The sequence below is a fragment of the Ascaphus truei genome, chromosome 13 (assembly GCF_040206685.1).
Source record: "Ascaphus truei isolate aAscTru1 chromosome 13, aAscTru1.hap1, whole genome shotgun sequence".
In the NCBI taxonomy this organism is placed as follows: Eukaryota; Metazoa; Chordata; class Amphibia; order Anura; family Ascaphidae; genus Ascaphus; species Ascaphus truei.
The window spans coordinates 26,085,238-26,101,557 of record NC_134495.1 but is presented as its reverse complement, the minus strand read 5'-3'; the positions used below and the strand labels follow the sequence as shown (position 1 = coordinate 26,101,557).

Below are 16,320 nucleotides of genomic sequence, written 5' to 3'. Positions count from 1 at the left end.
ATAGAAACCCGAAGGCACTTGGACCAGAAGTAGAAAACTAGGACTGGAGTAAAGTGTCCTGATTACATGGAGCAAGATTGGCCATTCATACTATGTCTGCAATATTTTACAAGTCAATAAACTATTTTATATTTTTTACAGAAGTAGAATTACAGCACACTGTACACCCACAATGTAAATTGTTTAATCCAAACAGTCCAAACTTTTTCTAGAATGGATTAAGGATGGGTATATGGTTATATACCGCTGTTCATATGGTATTGATACAAAATGTCTTACCCATCAATAGGAAAAATGTTTAAAGATGATAACCCTTTGCAGGGCCCCCTTGATTTCCTGGTTTCTCAGACTGTAGATGATGGGGTTACATAATGGGGTTACCACAATGTATAGTAGGGACATGACCTTGTTTGCATTGGGAAACATATTGATTGATGGTGCTGAATACATGAACATCAGTGTCCCATAATATATAGAGACAACAGTCAGATGAGAGCTACAAGTGGAAAAGGCTTTCTGTCTCCCTGTGATTGAGGGAATCAAAAGAATGGTGCGGATGATACTTATATAAGTCAAAACTATGAATGTGAAGGGAAAGATGATTATGGAAAATGACAACACAAAGACTTCCAATTCTGCTTTGGAGGTGTCTGAGCATGCCAATTTCAGAAGAGGTGCAAGGTCACAGAGAAAATGGTCAATCACGTTGGATCCACAGAAGTATATTTCACTAATAAACACCATTGTTATCACTGGCAAAAGAAAACCAAGCACCCAAGACCAAAAAGCTAATTGGAAACAAAGAGTACGATCCATAAGAGAATTGTAACGCAATGGGATACAGATGGCCAAATACCGATCAAAGGACATGACTGCAAGCAGGAAACACTCTGTCGATATTAAGGAGCCAAAAGCATAGAACTGGGTGAAACAGCCAACAACAGACATCGTTCCCCCGCCAGACGCAATGACATATAGCATGTTGGGTATAATAGATGTGGTAAAGAAGATTTCAGATAAGGACAGATTGCTGAGGAACACGTACATGGGAGAGTGAAGGCGGTTACTCGTTGACACCAATACAATGATCAGGAGATTCCCTGCTAGTATCATGATATAAATAATGAAGAATAGAAAAAATATTAATATCCGGATGGCATAAAGGGTTTGAAAACCCAGGATCCAGAACTCTGTGATGAATGTCTTGTTTCCAAAGTACGGAACGTTGGGTTCTTTGGTAACCTAGAAAATCAAACAGCAATAAAAAATTGTTTGAAATACAGTTTTAGTTTTTACAGTTATTTAATGGTCAATTAGTTATGTCCACAGAAAACAAAACATACATTTGCCAGAAAGTCAAGTTGACTTTTGCTTTTGTGAATACTTGAGGCTTACTGGGAAATAATGCTTAATCTCTAACCACAGCTTGAAGATATAAGGTAATATAATTTCATACAAAAACCTAAATCAGCAGTGTAATTGGGCTGCAGTACAGAGTCTGACCAGAACGTGTAAAAACCGTCGGTGCATACTATATATGAATACCTGCAAAGAAAAAGAAAAGGCTCCCTATAGAAGCACTCAAGCAAAGGTGATATATAAATTGATTTATTAAAGAAACATAAATTACACAAAATAAGATAAAACTGTCCCCAAGGTATCCCTACACCATGAAGTCTGACCTAAACATAGAATGAGATAACTATAATGTACAGTAATATGGTATATGGAACACGCATAAACCATATATGATGTGCAGAGCAAGAAAAACAAATGTTGAACCTGCTAAGCAATGTATAGACAGGCCGGTCAGTGGGGAATTCTATGTAAGGTAGCTGAATACTGTCACCTAGCCTTCCTTGCTTAATTAATACATTTTCTATTATTTTATTGCTATACAGAAGTGTGCCTTTTTTCTTTCTTCCATTTAATCAGGATAGGCATATCCTCATTAGGGCTGCATCCTGCTAGCTCATTTCACCTGGGTCAGTACATTTATTAGTCACCCATTTACTCACTTATAATACTTAATTTGTGTTAGTCCTAGCGCTGATTTCTTTCTGTGTTATATATATATATATATATTTATGTATATATATCAAGAAAAAATAAGTGAAACTATGGGGCAGAAAATCATATGCTATGTATAAAAGGCATTCATACAGTATGTCTGGAGAAACATTTTTGTGCCAGAATTACACTACAGTAGTTTTAACTTGGTACATGTGTATCTTAGTTTGTTCCTATTGTGCTTCTTTGTTTGTGCAGATGTAGCAAAGGTTATTGCCCCCGTTTATAACAGTGACTGTTATATCACAGATTTTCCATAGGATTCAATGGCAGTGATAACACAGAATATCACCGAATAACCCACATAACGTGCCAGCAGGGGCAATAACCTTTGCTACATTTAATTCATTTGAGCAATTGATAGTTCTGCAGATGTAAAATGAGTACAATCTAGCTAAAAAAAAAAGTATAGCTTAATTAAAGGATACACCCCAGACATAAATATTTCTTATCCAACTATTTATTGTACACTGTTGCTTACCAGTAACAAAAGGCTGTAAATCAGATGCTGCTCATAAAAAAATCAAAGGAGTAAAGAGGTTGGCACTCAAGGGGTCTTTATAGAAAAATATCAAAAAGATTTATTGATGGTAGATCGGCGTCTTGGTCCACTTGCGGTTCTTTCTCAAACAAGGCTCACAAGCGGACCGAAACGTCGAACTACAGTACCATCAATAAATCTTTTTGATCATTTTCTACAATGACTACTTGAGTGCCAACTTCTTGACTCTTGTAGACTGACGGTGGGATCCACTTTGTTGCAGGACCACCTTTGCTGATCACCTGTAACATGTATTATGTTTTACGTGAGTGCGCCATGCATATCAATTCAGACGTTTCTTCGGGTTGTCTCTTTAATAATATATAAGAGGTTTTTTTCTATTTTAGTTAAAGTGGTGACACCACCAGGACATCTCATCTCTGAATTCATAAGCCATTCAAATCGTTACTTATTTGTATATTGGGGTTAGTGGATTTATTTGTATACATGTAGAAATCTATGTATCAATGGAAAGAAAGAAACGTGTGCTTGGGCACACTGTATCCTTTTATATTTATATGTGGGTCAATCGTAAAAACAAAAAACAAAAACGTGTTCATAAATCTGATGTAAGTTGATAGCCAGGAAGATCTACAGTATCTGAAATTCAAAGGGGCTACAGAAACAACGCGTTACTTAACTTTGGTCTATAGATTAACCGTTTGTTTAATAATTTAAAGACAAATCTGATAAATATAAGTAGAAATGTACAGATTGCGGGCTAGGGAGTTCTTAGTACTGCTACTGTACTTTTCTATTTGCAACCTCATAGTACCGCTACTGACAAACTTGTAGTTCCATTGTCTAATTAACTAAAAAAGGGATTTATTTGAAGAAGCCTCTCTCCCTTTTTACTTAGCATAAATATTGCATAAATCTTTCTAAAATATGGTTACAATTTCTTTTTCCAGCATGTCAAAGCTTTCTTTTTAAGTCTGGTACGGGCCATAACTTTTTTTTAAAGTTACTTTTAGTCGACAGCAAACGGAAAAAAAGGTAAATAGAAAAAAACAGAACAAAAGACTTGTTTTCTTTCTATTCACATCCACATATATTTCTATATATTTTCTACGGTAAATTAATTTAAAAAATGGTTGATCCTATAGTCCAAAAATGTCAGGACGGAAAGGAAGAAAAATAATTGTTACACACGCCAGAGTTAAAGGGCAAATTTGTCAAGCTGAGCAAAACAAGAGACAGAGATTACAATTAAAAGACTGCATACATTCTTGGCTACAGTCTTTGCTTTAATACATCTCTATTATTTATGTGCAGTACTTCAGAGCAAAACACAGTGATTCTATAGAGTGTGGGTTACTGAAGACTTCTTGTCACAGTAGCTAAGTAGCAAGGGAACCGTCGGTATGATATTACAGCTCAACCCCCTTATAACGCTGTGCTTGGGGTCCAAAGAATCACATCGCGTCATAAGCGGATCGCGTTAGAAATAATGTACAATTCTATGCATTGTACAATAAAGTATTTAAGATACCAATAATCGTGTTGTAAAGTATTCATACATACGAAAATTGATAGCCACGCTTGCATCGTGCTATAAGCGGATCCGTGTTGTAACGGATCGCGTTATAACGGGGTTGAATTGTATTTAAATCTCCTGTAGTGCTCTGTATAATGTCAGCTATGTGTAAATATAATGCAGAAATAACAAGATACAGTACCTGAATCATCACTGGGCTGGAACATATATGTATACCTCTGTCCACAACACTTCTTTCAAACTGTTTCAGTTAATAGTCAATACTTGAAAGCCATTATGTCCCATACTTCCAAGACATGGGAAGCTACCAGATATTTCTGTCACGTAGCCTTTATTTATATCTCAGGTAAAGTGTTCATCTTTAACAATTTCTAATCGGTGTCCATAGAGAATTTAGTATTTTCAAAACAGATTAATTGCCTTCTGAAAATAATGATCTTTCAAATAATCCCACTGGTTACTATTAACAGGGGCTCTGGCAAATTTTTATGTGATTAAAAAGATAGTGATAGGTGGCTTGGACGCAGAGCGAGCAAGTCGCAGGGAAGATTAGCTCCGTCCAAACAGGGAGTTTAAACCACATAATCCCAGCCAAAAGTCAGCTAAAATAGCCCAGGGATGGCCCATAATATCCCCTGACTACATACCACCGACCGCTGACATCCAGGCCGAGAAGCCCACGGAGAATCGGGACCCCGAGCACCTGCAGACACTGGCAGCGCGAGCCTCCCATACACACGCCAGCCGAGTGCACAAGATGGCCGCCGCACGTGCCTGAACAGGAGCGCACCGAAGGCTGCAGCGGAGCACCGGGCGGCGGAGGCAGAACCCCAAACCAGAGCCGAAGAAGCGGGGACCGTGGCACACCGGCAGCAGAGGTATAGAAGGAGGGGGGACGGTTCAGGACGGACCGGAGGGGGCCTCGCGGACAGGAGGGGGCGGGAGATGGCCATCTTGGAGCCGGAGCCCCTCTGGGGTAGCGCAGAGCAGGAGGCGACGACACCATTAACCCTCACCATTTGCCCCCTCCCCCCCCTGCTGTAGCAGAGAAAGTAGGAGACCCCTCTCTGCAAAGAGAAGTGAAGGGGGCAGGCCAGCCAATAACGAGAACTCCTCTGTTGCAGCCGTCTCCTACCTGGTAATCCAAGATGGCTGCCACTGGCCCTTAAAGGGAGAGAGTCCAGATAAAATAATCACTACAAACAAACTAATAAAAATCACAGTTCAAGGGGGCCTGAAAAGCACTGGGTTGAAAGTTCTGTACAGTGGAAAAGTTCCAGTCAGTCTTAGTAGAAAAGAAGGTTGATCAACAATTCGACACACCGACGGAAGTCCAAGCGGAGCTGACTACTGTTTACAACCAATACTCTCCAGACTGCAAGTACCACACTGCACCCCACACACACTTTCCTCCCTTTTTCTTGACCCTGCATTTCCCAAACACCCCAAACGCAGAGTCAAAGGCCCAAAGCACCAGAGGGCACTACACCACTCCACGTTAATATCCCCCAAGGTTACTTTTGTTCTCCTCCAATGTTCTCCCCAGTTCATCCACACTGGATTACACCTAAAGGCACACAACATAACACAACCAAAAAAATAGCTGTGATACGGTCCCGAAATCCGAAAAATCTCCACAAGGCACCCCCTAAGAACAAGCTGCCTCCACCCAAACACCCGCGCAAAAAAATTTAAACACCATATGGCTAAAGTATTAAAAATAACAACGCAGAATGTCTGGGGACTGAACTCTCCCATGAAAAGGAGACTATTGTTCAGAGACCTCAAAAACAGACAAAGCGATATACACATGATTCAAGAAACACACCTGAATAGAGCAGACATGATTAGATTAAGAGACAAAAACTTTCACCAAATCTATCATTCACCTGCGACAGACAAAAAAGCAGGAGTAGCCATCCTGATTAGAACTAGTATCCCCTTTGCAGTAGAAAAAATAAAGAGAGACAAGGCCGGGTGAATGTTAATTGTATCAGGTAAACTAGGCACGATAGAACTAACACTAGTAAGCCTAAATGCCCCCAACACAGATCAGGAAAGCTACATTAATGAGGCTTTCGAGATGATAAGCCAATACAAGAAGGGTTACTTAATAATTGGAGGTGATCTCAACACAGTTATAGATTGCAACAAAGATCAGGCGAAGCCCAAGGGCAAAGAGCAATACTCGAGACGGAAGAGATCAACCGCTCTAAAACAAAGCATAAGACTGGGTGGGCTGGTCGACGCATGGAGACTAATGAACCCCATAACCAAAGGGTTTACTTTCTACTCACCCCCGCATAAACAATACAGTAGCATTGATTATATACTTGTATCTAGAGAATTGGCGGATCGGATAATAAAGGCAGAAATAGACAATATAACATGGTCAGACCACACCCCGGTTTCACTAACTATAAGAGACCTACACCAAAGGCCGACTATCACACATTGGCGAATGAACGACCTACTGCTCAGGTTACCAGACACTAAAAAAGCTATAGGAAAGGCTATACAGGACTACTTCACAATAAACGATAATTGGCAAGTTAGCGACTGTACACTATGGGCGGCGCATAAAGTTACTCTCAGAGGCAAGATAATCAGTATTGCCTCCCATAGGAAAAATGAGAAAAACAAGAGGATAAATAAACTAAACAATAGTATCAGAGAAAACGAGGAGTCCTACCACAAAGCCCAACAGACATAGTTAGAGCAGCGATAGATAAGGATAGATTGGAACTTAAAAACATAATGATTGAAGATACCGAAAAAGCAATGAGATGGACAAACCAGACCTTTTACGAAAAAGGCAATAAGGCAGACAGACAATTGGCGGCAAAACTCTGCAATAAAACAGCAAACCTCAATATATACAGCATAAAAACCAATCAAGACAGCCTAACACTCAACCCGGCTGAAATGAATAAAGAGTTTGTCCAGTACTACAGTAATCTATATAACTTGTCAAACCCCGATAGAGCCAATAGGGGGCTCGATACAAAGCTAGACGAATACATTTAAAAAACAAAACTATCCAAACTAGACGAATCAGAATCAGCCTAACTAGGAACCCCGATAACATCAGAGGAGGTCTCAGCAGCCATTAAATCTCTCAAGAACTCCAAAGCCCCGGGCCCAGACGGGTTCACTAATTTTTATTACAAGAAATTCAAACACACGTTGAAGCCATATCTGATCCGCTGGTTCAATAAGATCCTAGACGGAGAAGCACCACCAAAAGAGTCCCTAAAGGCCTCTATCATTGTCATACTAAAGGAAGGAAAAGACCTGGCGCTATGCTCCAGTTATAGGCCCATCTCTCTGATCAATACAGACATAAAACTATTCGCCAAAATTTTAGCAACCAGGTTGAACAGAGTATTAAATTCCTTGGTCCACCCCAACCAAGTGGGGTTCACCCCAGAATGGCAGGCCTCTGATAACATCAGGAGAGTAATCAACATTATCCATAACAGTAACAAAAACCAACGTCCTACCCTGATTCTGGGGTTAGACGCTGAGAAAGCTTTTGATCGAGTGGCCTGGCCTTTTATGTTCTGGGTATTCAGAGAGATGGGCCTACATGAAAACTTTATTAAAGGCATTAAGGCGCTATATTCCAACCCAATAGCCACAGTTCGCACCTCAGGTTACACTTCAGAACCATTCACAGTTTCTAACGGTACCAGGCAAGGGTGCCCACTCTCCCCAATGCTATTCGCTTTGTGCATAGAGGTATTAGCCTCAAGAATACGAGAGAACCAAGGGATAGAGGGTGTCCCTATAGGAAACAATATATATAAAGTGTCGCTATTTGCGGACGATACTTTACTCTCTCTGACTAACCCAGATACCTCATTAAAAAATCTATTTGACACGCTAGACGAATTTGGCACACTCTCAAACTTTAAAGTGAACAACACAAAATCAGAGGCTATAGGCCTACACATACCTCAAGAACTAGAAAGCGCACTAAAGAAAAAATTCCCAATAAAATGGATGCCAGACAAAATGAGATATCTAGGAATATACATTACGAGACTATACGATGATATCTACAGGGCAAACTACCCGAATCTTATTAAAAACCTGAAAAAAGACTTGGAATCCTGGTCAAGATACCAGATATCTTGGACGAGTAAAATAATATCAGTGAAAATTAACCTATTACCCAGAATACTTTATCTATTCCAAGTGCTCCCAGTAACGGTTCCAACCTATATAATCAGAGATCTGGAAAAAGAGATAACTAAATTTATATGGAACGGTAGAAAACCTAGGATAAAGAAGAAGCTGATGGCCCTCTCCCTGGCCAGAGGTGGCCTGGGCCAACCAGACCTAGCAAAATACTACGAAGTGGCTAGACTAAGCCCACTAATCTATTGGTCCGCAGCCCCAGGGAAAAAGCCGTGGGTGGATATAGAGAGGGCAGAAGCAGGGACAAAGGAGTTAGCGCCTCTTCTATGGGTAAAAAAGGGGAACAGGCAAATAGCCTATAGAGCCCACCCAGTCTTACTGCATTCCCTAAACATCTGGGATAAAAACTGCAAGCACAGGCTGATCTCCTCCATCCCCTCACCCCTAACACCCATTGGATCCAACCCCGAATTTACACCAGCTCACAACTCAAATATCTTTAAGCAATGGGATGAGAAGGGGCTCTCTAAGTTAGGAGACATGCAGCAAGGAGGAAAAGTTAAATCATTCATGGGAATAAGAGAGGAATACAATATCCCAACCACACAAATATTCCAATACATACAACTGGCCCACTATGTCTCCTCAATTCAACCAAGTGACACTTGGAACAGACCACTCACCAACTTTGAGAGCCTGTTCCAAAGTGGTCAATACAATAAAGGGACGATTGCCCAACTCTATCAGACACTCTTGAAACAATATGATGACCAAACAAGCAAAAATATCCTAGACTGGGAACACAATATAGGAAACCCCCTAGAGGAAGAGGACTGGGTAGAAATCCACGAAAGGATAGCTAAAGCCTCCCGATGTTCCCTGATCAGGGAAACAAACCTGAAAGTCCTACACAGGTGGTACTACACACCAGCTCGCCTCCATTCCTTTTTTCCGCTAACCTCCCATATGTGCTGGCACAATTGCGGTCAAATAGGTACATTTAAACATATATGGTGGTCCTGCCCCAAAATCATTCTATTCTGGGGAAGAATTAGACGCCTAATAGAAGGGGCAACAGGGGTGGAGCTAACATGGGATATAGAAACAGTGCTCCTACTAAAGCTGACCAAGGGACTTGACAGAAAATTAGACTTTTTGATAACGCAGCAAAACTCCGCAGCCAAAACTCTAATCGCAAGACATTGGAAACAGAACGACCCCCCCCGATCAATGAGGTATTGCACAAGATAATTTATATAATGACGATGGAGAGACTTGCAAGCCTAATACACGACAGATACAGCACCTTCTTGACAACATGGGACCCCTTGGAGACTTACATATGAAAGAACCCAATAGGAACCATAAAATAGAAAGGAAACCAGAAAGGACTACTAAAGGTTAGGTAGATCTAGACCTAGCATAGGATGCAACAAGTATTATGGAATGTTTGCTTCTTGCATGAAGCCAGTGATGGATGTTACCCCACCGCTCTACCCCCTCCCACCCCACAACCCTTTTATTTTCTGTACCCTCTCCCCCTCATTTCCTTCCCCCCTTTTTATGTTACCATGTTTCCTGAAAAATAAAAAAAATATACGTTAAAAAATAAAAAGATAGTGATACACACATTTCATTGCTGTTGTGAACTCTGGATCATTTCTGTCAAATACTGTACTGTTTATTGCATTTCAAGTTATAACATTTGAGTATGTTCTGTGTCTAGAGAAATATTTACTATTTGGAGAAATAAGCCCTGATACTGTATGTGAAAATCTGTTCTACAATGAAGTTACTTTTATACTGTATGTATATACAATGGGGAGATTGCAGGAGCAATGCAAAGAAAGGTGTTTTGGGGGTATTTGCTTTGTTTTTGATGTACAGTAGTGTGTAAGAATCTTTTTTTTTGAACGCCGAATCAAACTTCAGAACAGATTTTCAAATGGAACTAAATATAAGCCAACCCTCACATTTGTTAATTTGTTTTTATTTACTGGGGGGATCGGTTCAATTTTTATTTTTATTAAATTTAAATAAAATGTTTAAACTCTAAAAGAATTTTAAAAAGTGGAACCCTCCCTGCCTGGGCTCCCAGGGAGTTTATATCAAATGTCTCTTAAATGTGCTTGTTCACCTTTGGTTACCTTGTCAGGATGCTGGAATCGTGCAGGCTGGTCATTGGTATGGCGATGATTGGCGCCAGAAAGGAACATTATTCATACAAAACTACAACTTTATTAATCACCATCGATGAGTCTCATTTACTTCATACACATCACTTCGTGTATAGTATCACGGAAAGAAGAGGGACACACATTTTTACTGAATATGCATAAAAAGCAGGAAAAACAGTAATGCCCTTACAGCAAAGCAATTCTTTAAGGTTATATCACCACAATCACGACTACAGTGTTAATCCGTGTCCCTCCAGTACGAGTTCAGTCAGGCGCATCCAAAAGTGGTGCTCAGCACAACAGGGTGAGCGTTCGAACCGTCCGCTTAGATCAGAGTATGCAAATTCAAGTCTGCAAACGTTCCACCGCTGGTGTGGATAATCCAGGACAGAGTCTCCTAAGTGAAATAAGAGTTCAAGGAACAAATGTTCCACAATTCCCTACGCATTTCGTGGATCCATTCCACATCATCAGGGGTAGGTCCTATTAGACATCTCATTTTTATATTCCGTTCCGAATGATCGGATTGGTCAAATCATTATATGCAATCTACGCTAATCTAAACAAATATATTCCTTGATAAAAATCAATAAGCATAAAGCAATACTGTAACTCACATAATCTGAAACATCTAAAACCAAAAATATAGAAATAGACTATACATGTAAGGAGTCTCTGTGTCCAACCTAGGGAATAAACCATTAAATATTTAAAAAAAAATAAAGTTATATATCAATTCTGTGGATCAACTATATAGTGTCTCATATTAAACAGAATGTGAACAAAAATAAACCTGGCGCCAAATAAATGTCCAAAATGTAATCCTCAGTAAAACTGCACGGGTACTTTCAAGCCATGGAACGAGAAAAAAGACAAACAGAACAAATCATCGCATAACACTGCTGGATAATGACAGTCTATGCTATACACAGAACATGATTTGGAACAGTCGAGTTCTGCTTTCAAAATCAAACATCATAATCTTAATTTGAAAGAAAAATCATCTTTGGAAGCATTAGCAAGCAATGAGTCGATTGTTATTAAACCAGCTGATAAGGGGGGGGGGGGAGTGGTAGTGATGGACAAAATGTATTATGTCCAAGAAGCATCAAGACTTCTTGATGACTCTGCCACTTACCTCCCCCTTGCCAGGGACCCCACTGACTTATACCATTCAGAATTGATGATCCTGTTGGACAATGGGCTTGCCAGTAAAGCCATCACGTAGGATGAATATGATTTTTTGAATATTTCACACCCACGTTTACCACTATTTTACTTTATTCCTAAAATACACAAATGTCTTCAAGAACCACAGGTCGTCCTATTATTTCAGGTATCCAATCACTCACATCTAATTTATCTCAACTTATTGACTATCATTTACAGCCACTAGTAGTTAAACTTAGATCACATTTACGGGAAACAACACATCTTTTACAAATCCTGCGTGATGACGAATGGAAGTCTAATTATGTGTGGGTGACAGGAGATGTTACATTCCTCTACACCATAATTGATCACCAATTGGGATGTCAGGCTATACAAGAGGTTCTAGAGGATGAACACACTATGTCATCTGCTCTCAAAATGTTTCTGTTGGAGGGGATTAGATTTATAATGATGCACAATTATTTTTGTTTTAATTTACTGTATTATTTACATGTATGTGGCACCGCCATGGGCACAAGATTTGCACCAAGTTATGCTAACTTATTTATGGGCCAGTGGGAGAAGGAGGCTATTTGGAACAACTGCCCACTTGGTGCAAATCTTGTGCTCTGGTGGCGCTACATTGATGATATCATTTTTATATGGGATGGGAGTTTGGAGTCACTGGACATATGTATCTTATATCTCAACAGCAATAACAAAAATGTGAGACTTCCTTGTCATTTTGACACTAAAGAAATTGATTTTTTGGGACTTAAATATAAGCACAGTTGATGGTCAGATCCAGACACAGACATTCTTTAACCCCGAACAGGCCAAAAATTATTAATTGGCGGATAGTCATCACAACCCACAATGGATCCGTAACATTCCAAAGGGTCAGTTCGTCCGCCTGAGGCGAAATTGCTCCAGTTTGGAGTCTTTTTCCAAACAGGCGGACAAACTTAAAAATACATTTATTGAACGTAATTATCCGGTAGATGAACTAGAAGTAGTTTTGACCTCAGTACATCCAATGGATAGAAACAAACTTTTGGAATATAGAGTGAAAAAGGATGAACAAGTAACTCGCAATAAGGTCTCCTTTGTCACCCAGTATAATGCTATGGCCCCAAAGATTAGGAATATTTTTTTCCAAACACTGGCCAATACTATTACAAGATGCAACATTATCGCAGATTTTGACACCACGATCCTCTATTATCTTTAAAAAGGCTAACAATTTTAAGAACAAATTGGCCTCAAGCTGCCCCCTCGGTAATGGAGATAGAAAAGGGAAGGACACCCAGGCCACAAAAGGTTTTAAACCTTGTGTAAAATGTACAGCATGCAAGTACGGTGTGCGTAGCACAGAGTTTAGATCCAATGTGACTGCCAAGGTTTATAAAATTAATTCATTCATTACATGTAAGTCTGAATTTATTATTTACTTACTTTAGTGCCCGTGTGGCCTACAATATCTAGGTCGCACGGGTCGAACCTTCCAGAGACGGATTTATGAACACGTCTACAATATTCGGAATGGTTTGACCACACACAGCGTATCACATCACTTTTCGATACACCATGATAAGAATCCTGAAGGCTTGATATGTCAACCTATTGAGTTATGCACACCGAATTGGAGAGGTGGCGATAAATTTAAACATATCAATAGACGGGATATATGAACTAAAATCCCTTTCTCCAAATGGGCTTAATATTGATTTCGAATTGGGGTCTTTTTTAGTTAACTAAGGTAATACAAAGTGAATATTGGAGGATCAGAGTAGTTTTTGTTAATAGAATGGAAGAATATTAATTTAAGGTGTAGGACAAGCACTATATTTCCAAAATATTTTCCCCTTCTTTGTACAAGGTGTTATTAAATGTTTGGTTAATTTTTATACTATCTGGCTAGGCTAATTCATGTCCGTTTAGGATCTTGGAATGAAGGGTTAATATAATAATGGTAACTGCTGTTGGTGCTTGAATGTCCTTTATGCCATTTATTTGCAATTTTATTGTTTGTATTATTTGTATAATTCCAGTAACGATGGGTCATGTATTGTTTGTTTCATGTAGTTTGTTAGTGACAGGTAGATGTACATGGCCTTATGAGTGTATATCACTTTAATCACTAATTAATTTGTAATTGGTTAGTGTATTTAATAGTAGCCATGGGCATCATGTTAGTAGCCCCTGAGGAAGTAGAATTCGTTCTACAAAACGCGTAGGGTGGGTGTTATCTATCACCCTTGTGTCTGCATAGAGGTTTGCCTGATTAGCTGGTCGCAGTAGCACTGTTAGATCTGTGCAAGTGGAGGAGTTTGTGTCACCTTAAGCACACGGGAACACGCGCGCGTCTTCAGACGGGCGGAGAGGAGGAGCAGAAGGAGGGGAATTAGCTACACGCTTTTCCAGCATGGGCGCCCCAGAGAGACTGCTTCCCCCACCGACATATCCCCGTGTGTGATAGAAGTGAGATCCGGGCAAGTAAGTGGAAACTCTGTTCTGACATCATCCCCTGGACAGTGACACTGTACCACCACCGCTTGATATTACCCTGCTTCTCGTGAGTAGGGTTTTGATTTTACATCTCGGACGATCAACTGTTCAGTAACCCCTTGCAGCCACTGTTTAATGGCATAGTTCATTATATATTTTAATAAATAAGTTTTAGCTTTGTCACTAGGAGTTTGTTTAATGTTTAATGTTCTGTGTATAGCATAGACTGTCATTACCCAGCAGTGTTACGCTATGATTTTTTTTGTTTGTCTTTTTTCTCGTTCCATGGCTTGAAAGTACCCGTGCAGTTTTACTGAGGATTACAGGACTTGCCATTTTGGACATTTATTTGGCGCCAGGTTTATTTTTGTTCACATTCTGTTTCTGTCTGTACTAATGCCGTACACAATGATGCCGTACACAATGATGCCGTACACAATGATGCCGTACACAATGTGAGTACAATTCCTAAAATTTGTTGTTTGTTTATATAAATTTTATGCACGATCGACACTATGGTCTGCCTTTCTTTTGCATGTCTCTGATCCACTCACATCTACTGACGTCTGAGCTGAGGTGCTGATTTCTTATGCTGTAAACCTGGGCTGTTGTTCCTGAAGATCCTGACACCTTTCTACCTGCTGTGTAGATCAATGCTTTTTACCTTTTGACCTGCTGTAAGTAGGCATTGCTATAGAGCCAAGACATACATGTTTTATCCAGATTGAAAAGAACTTATTACACTATTGTATGCATTTATTTTTTATTTTTCATGGTGTATCCCTGCTATCTTCGCTCCCTTCCCATCCCGGACAAGCCTCTGTCTGTACTAAGGCAGTATTTATCAGGCAGCCTAACCTTTATGTAAAGGGTGTAATATTGTCACTATTTGTCATATCACTGATTAGTTTTAGACACTTTAGCGCTATAGTCAAAATTGTTTCTTTTTTCTCTCATATTAAACAACCTAAATTAGTACAGTACATAAGCCTACAGTCAGACATGGACTCCTCCCATCTGTAGTATCACACTATTACAATTGTTTACTCCGCCCATTTAATCAGCAATCCTTATTAGAGCAAACTACAATAATACCAAAGATTATTTTACTCTCAAATATTAAAATATTTCAGGGTTCAGAAACCTCTAACTACTAAAGCAAAACATTTATATCAAAATATAAAATTATATATGCAAAGGTGGTTACACATTTTTAAACAAATATTTTTTTTTAAATTGAGATTTTTCCACAATAAAAAAAACCCAACTTGGTTCACTGCAAATAGAAAAAATGTAGATGGAAAAAAAAGAATTCCCACCCAATGGGAGGGTTTCAGTAAATTTATTAAACTATGGTAATCCTATATTCCAAAAAATGGCAGATAGGACAGTGTGTTTAGTGATGTACAGTATGGTCACGTTGCTAAATTGCTGCCAGGGGGAATATATCTTCCAAATGGAATTATAATGTCTTTGCTTAAAATTTTGCAATGTTACATTATTCTCTACCTACTGTAGTGCTCTATATAATGCAGGCTACATATAAATATAATACAGAAATAACAACATACCTGAATCATCGTCCGGCTGGACTGAGTTTGAAGCAAGGGAACCTGGTTCAATTCCTGGTGTCGGCTCCCTGTGAACTTGGGCAAGTCACTTTATCTCCCTGTGCCTCAGCGCTACACCAGAACATGCTATTATTATTATTATTACTATTACATACCTCTGTCAAGAACACTTTTCAAGCTGTATAAATAAAGGGTCAATCTCTGGTACAGTAAACCATTCAGCTTCAACATTTTCTAATTTGTTGTCCATTTGGAATTTAACATATTCCAACCAGATTAGATTCTACAAATACATAGAAATAGCCGTGTTAGTCCAGTTGCGATAGTCCAGAATAAATGAGTACTTCAGAATTAGTGATACCTTTTTTATTTGGGCTAACAATTAATATTAATGGACAAGTTTTCGAGAGTTCTCCTCTCTTCAGGTCAGCAAAACTGATTTACAGAGATTACATGAGTTTAACACAGATGTAAAATCCAAGATGCTGTAACAATCTAAGGTAGATGAGATAGAGAAGGAATGGCAGGGAGAAAAGTTAATAAACAGACAGGAACTTGCCAAAGCAAGAAAAGAACTGTTTTGATACAGCACTCAGATCTATAGATAGGGGAAGTGATAAAATGATTAAAACCTAACCTTTAATAGGATTAATGATAAAA

General features: G+C 39.3%; 1 protein-coding gene across 1 annotated transcript; it reads right to left on the bottom strand.

The window, feature by feature from the left end:
- Positions 1-282: 282 nt before the first annotated feature.
- Positions 283-15,669, bottom strand: LOC142464593 (olfactory receptor 6B2-like). The gene is made up of 3 exons (XM_075567966.1): positions 15,661-15,669; positions 2,740-2,853; positions 283-1,242 (listed from the first exon to the last, which is right to left on the bottom strand). The coding sequence occupies exons 1-3, from the start codon at positions 15,667-15,669 to the stop codon at positions 283-285; spliced, it is 1,083 nt and encodes a 360-aa protein (XP_075424081.1).
- Between the last annotated feature and the right edge of the window lie 651 nt (positions 15,670-16,320).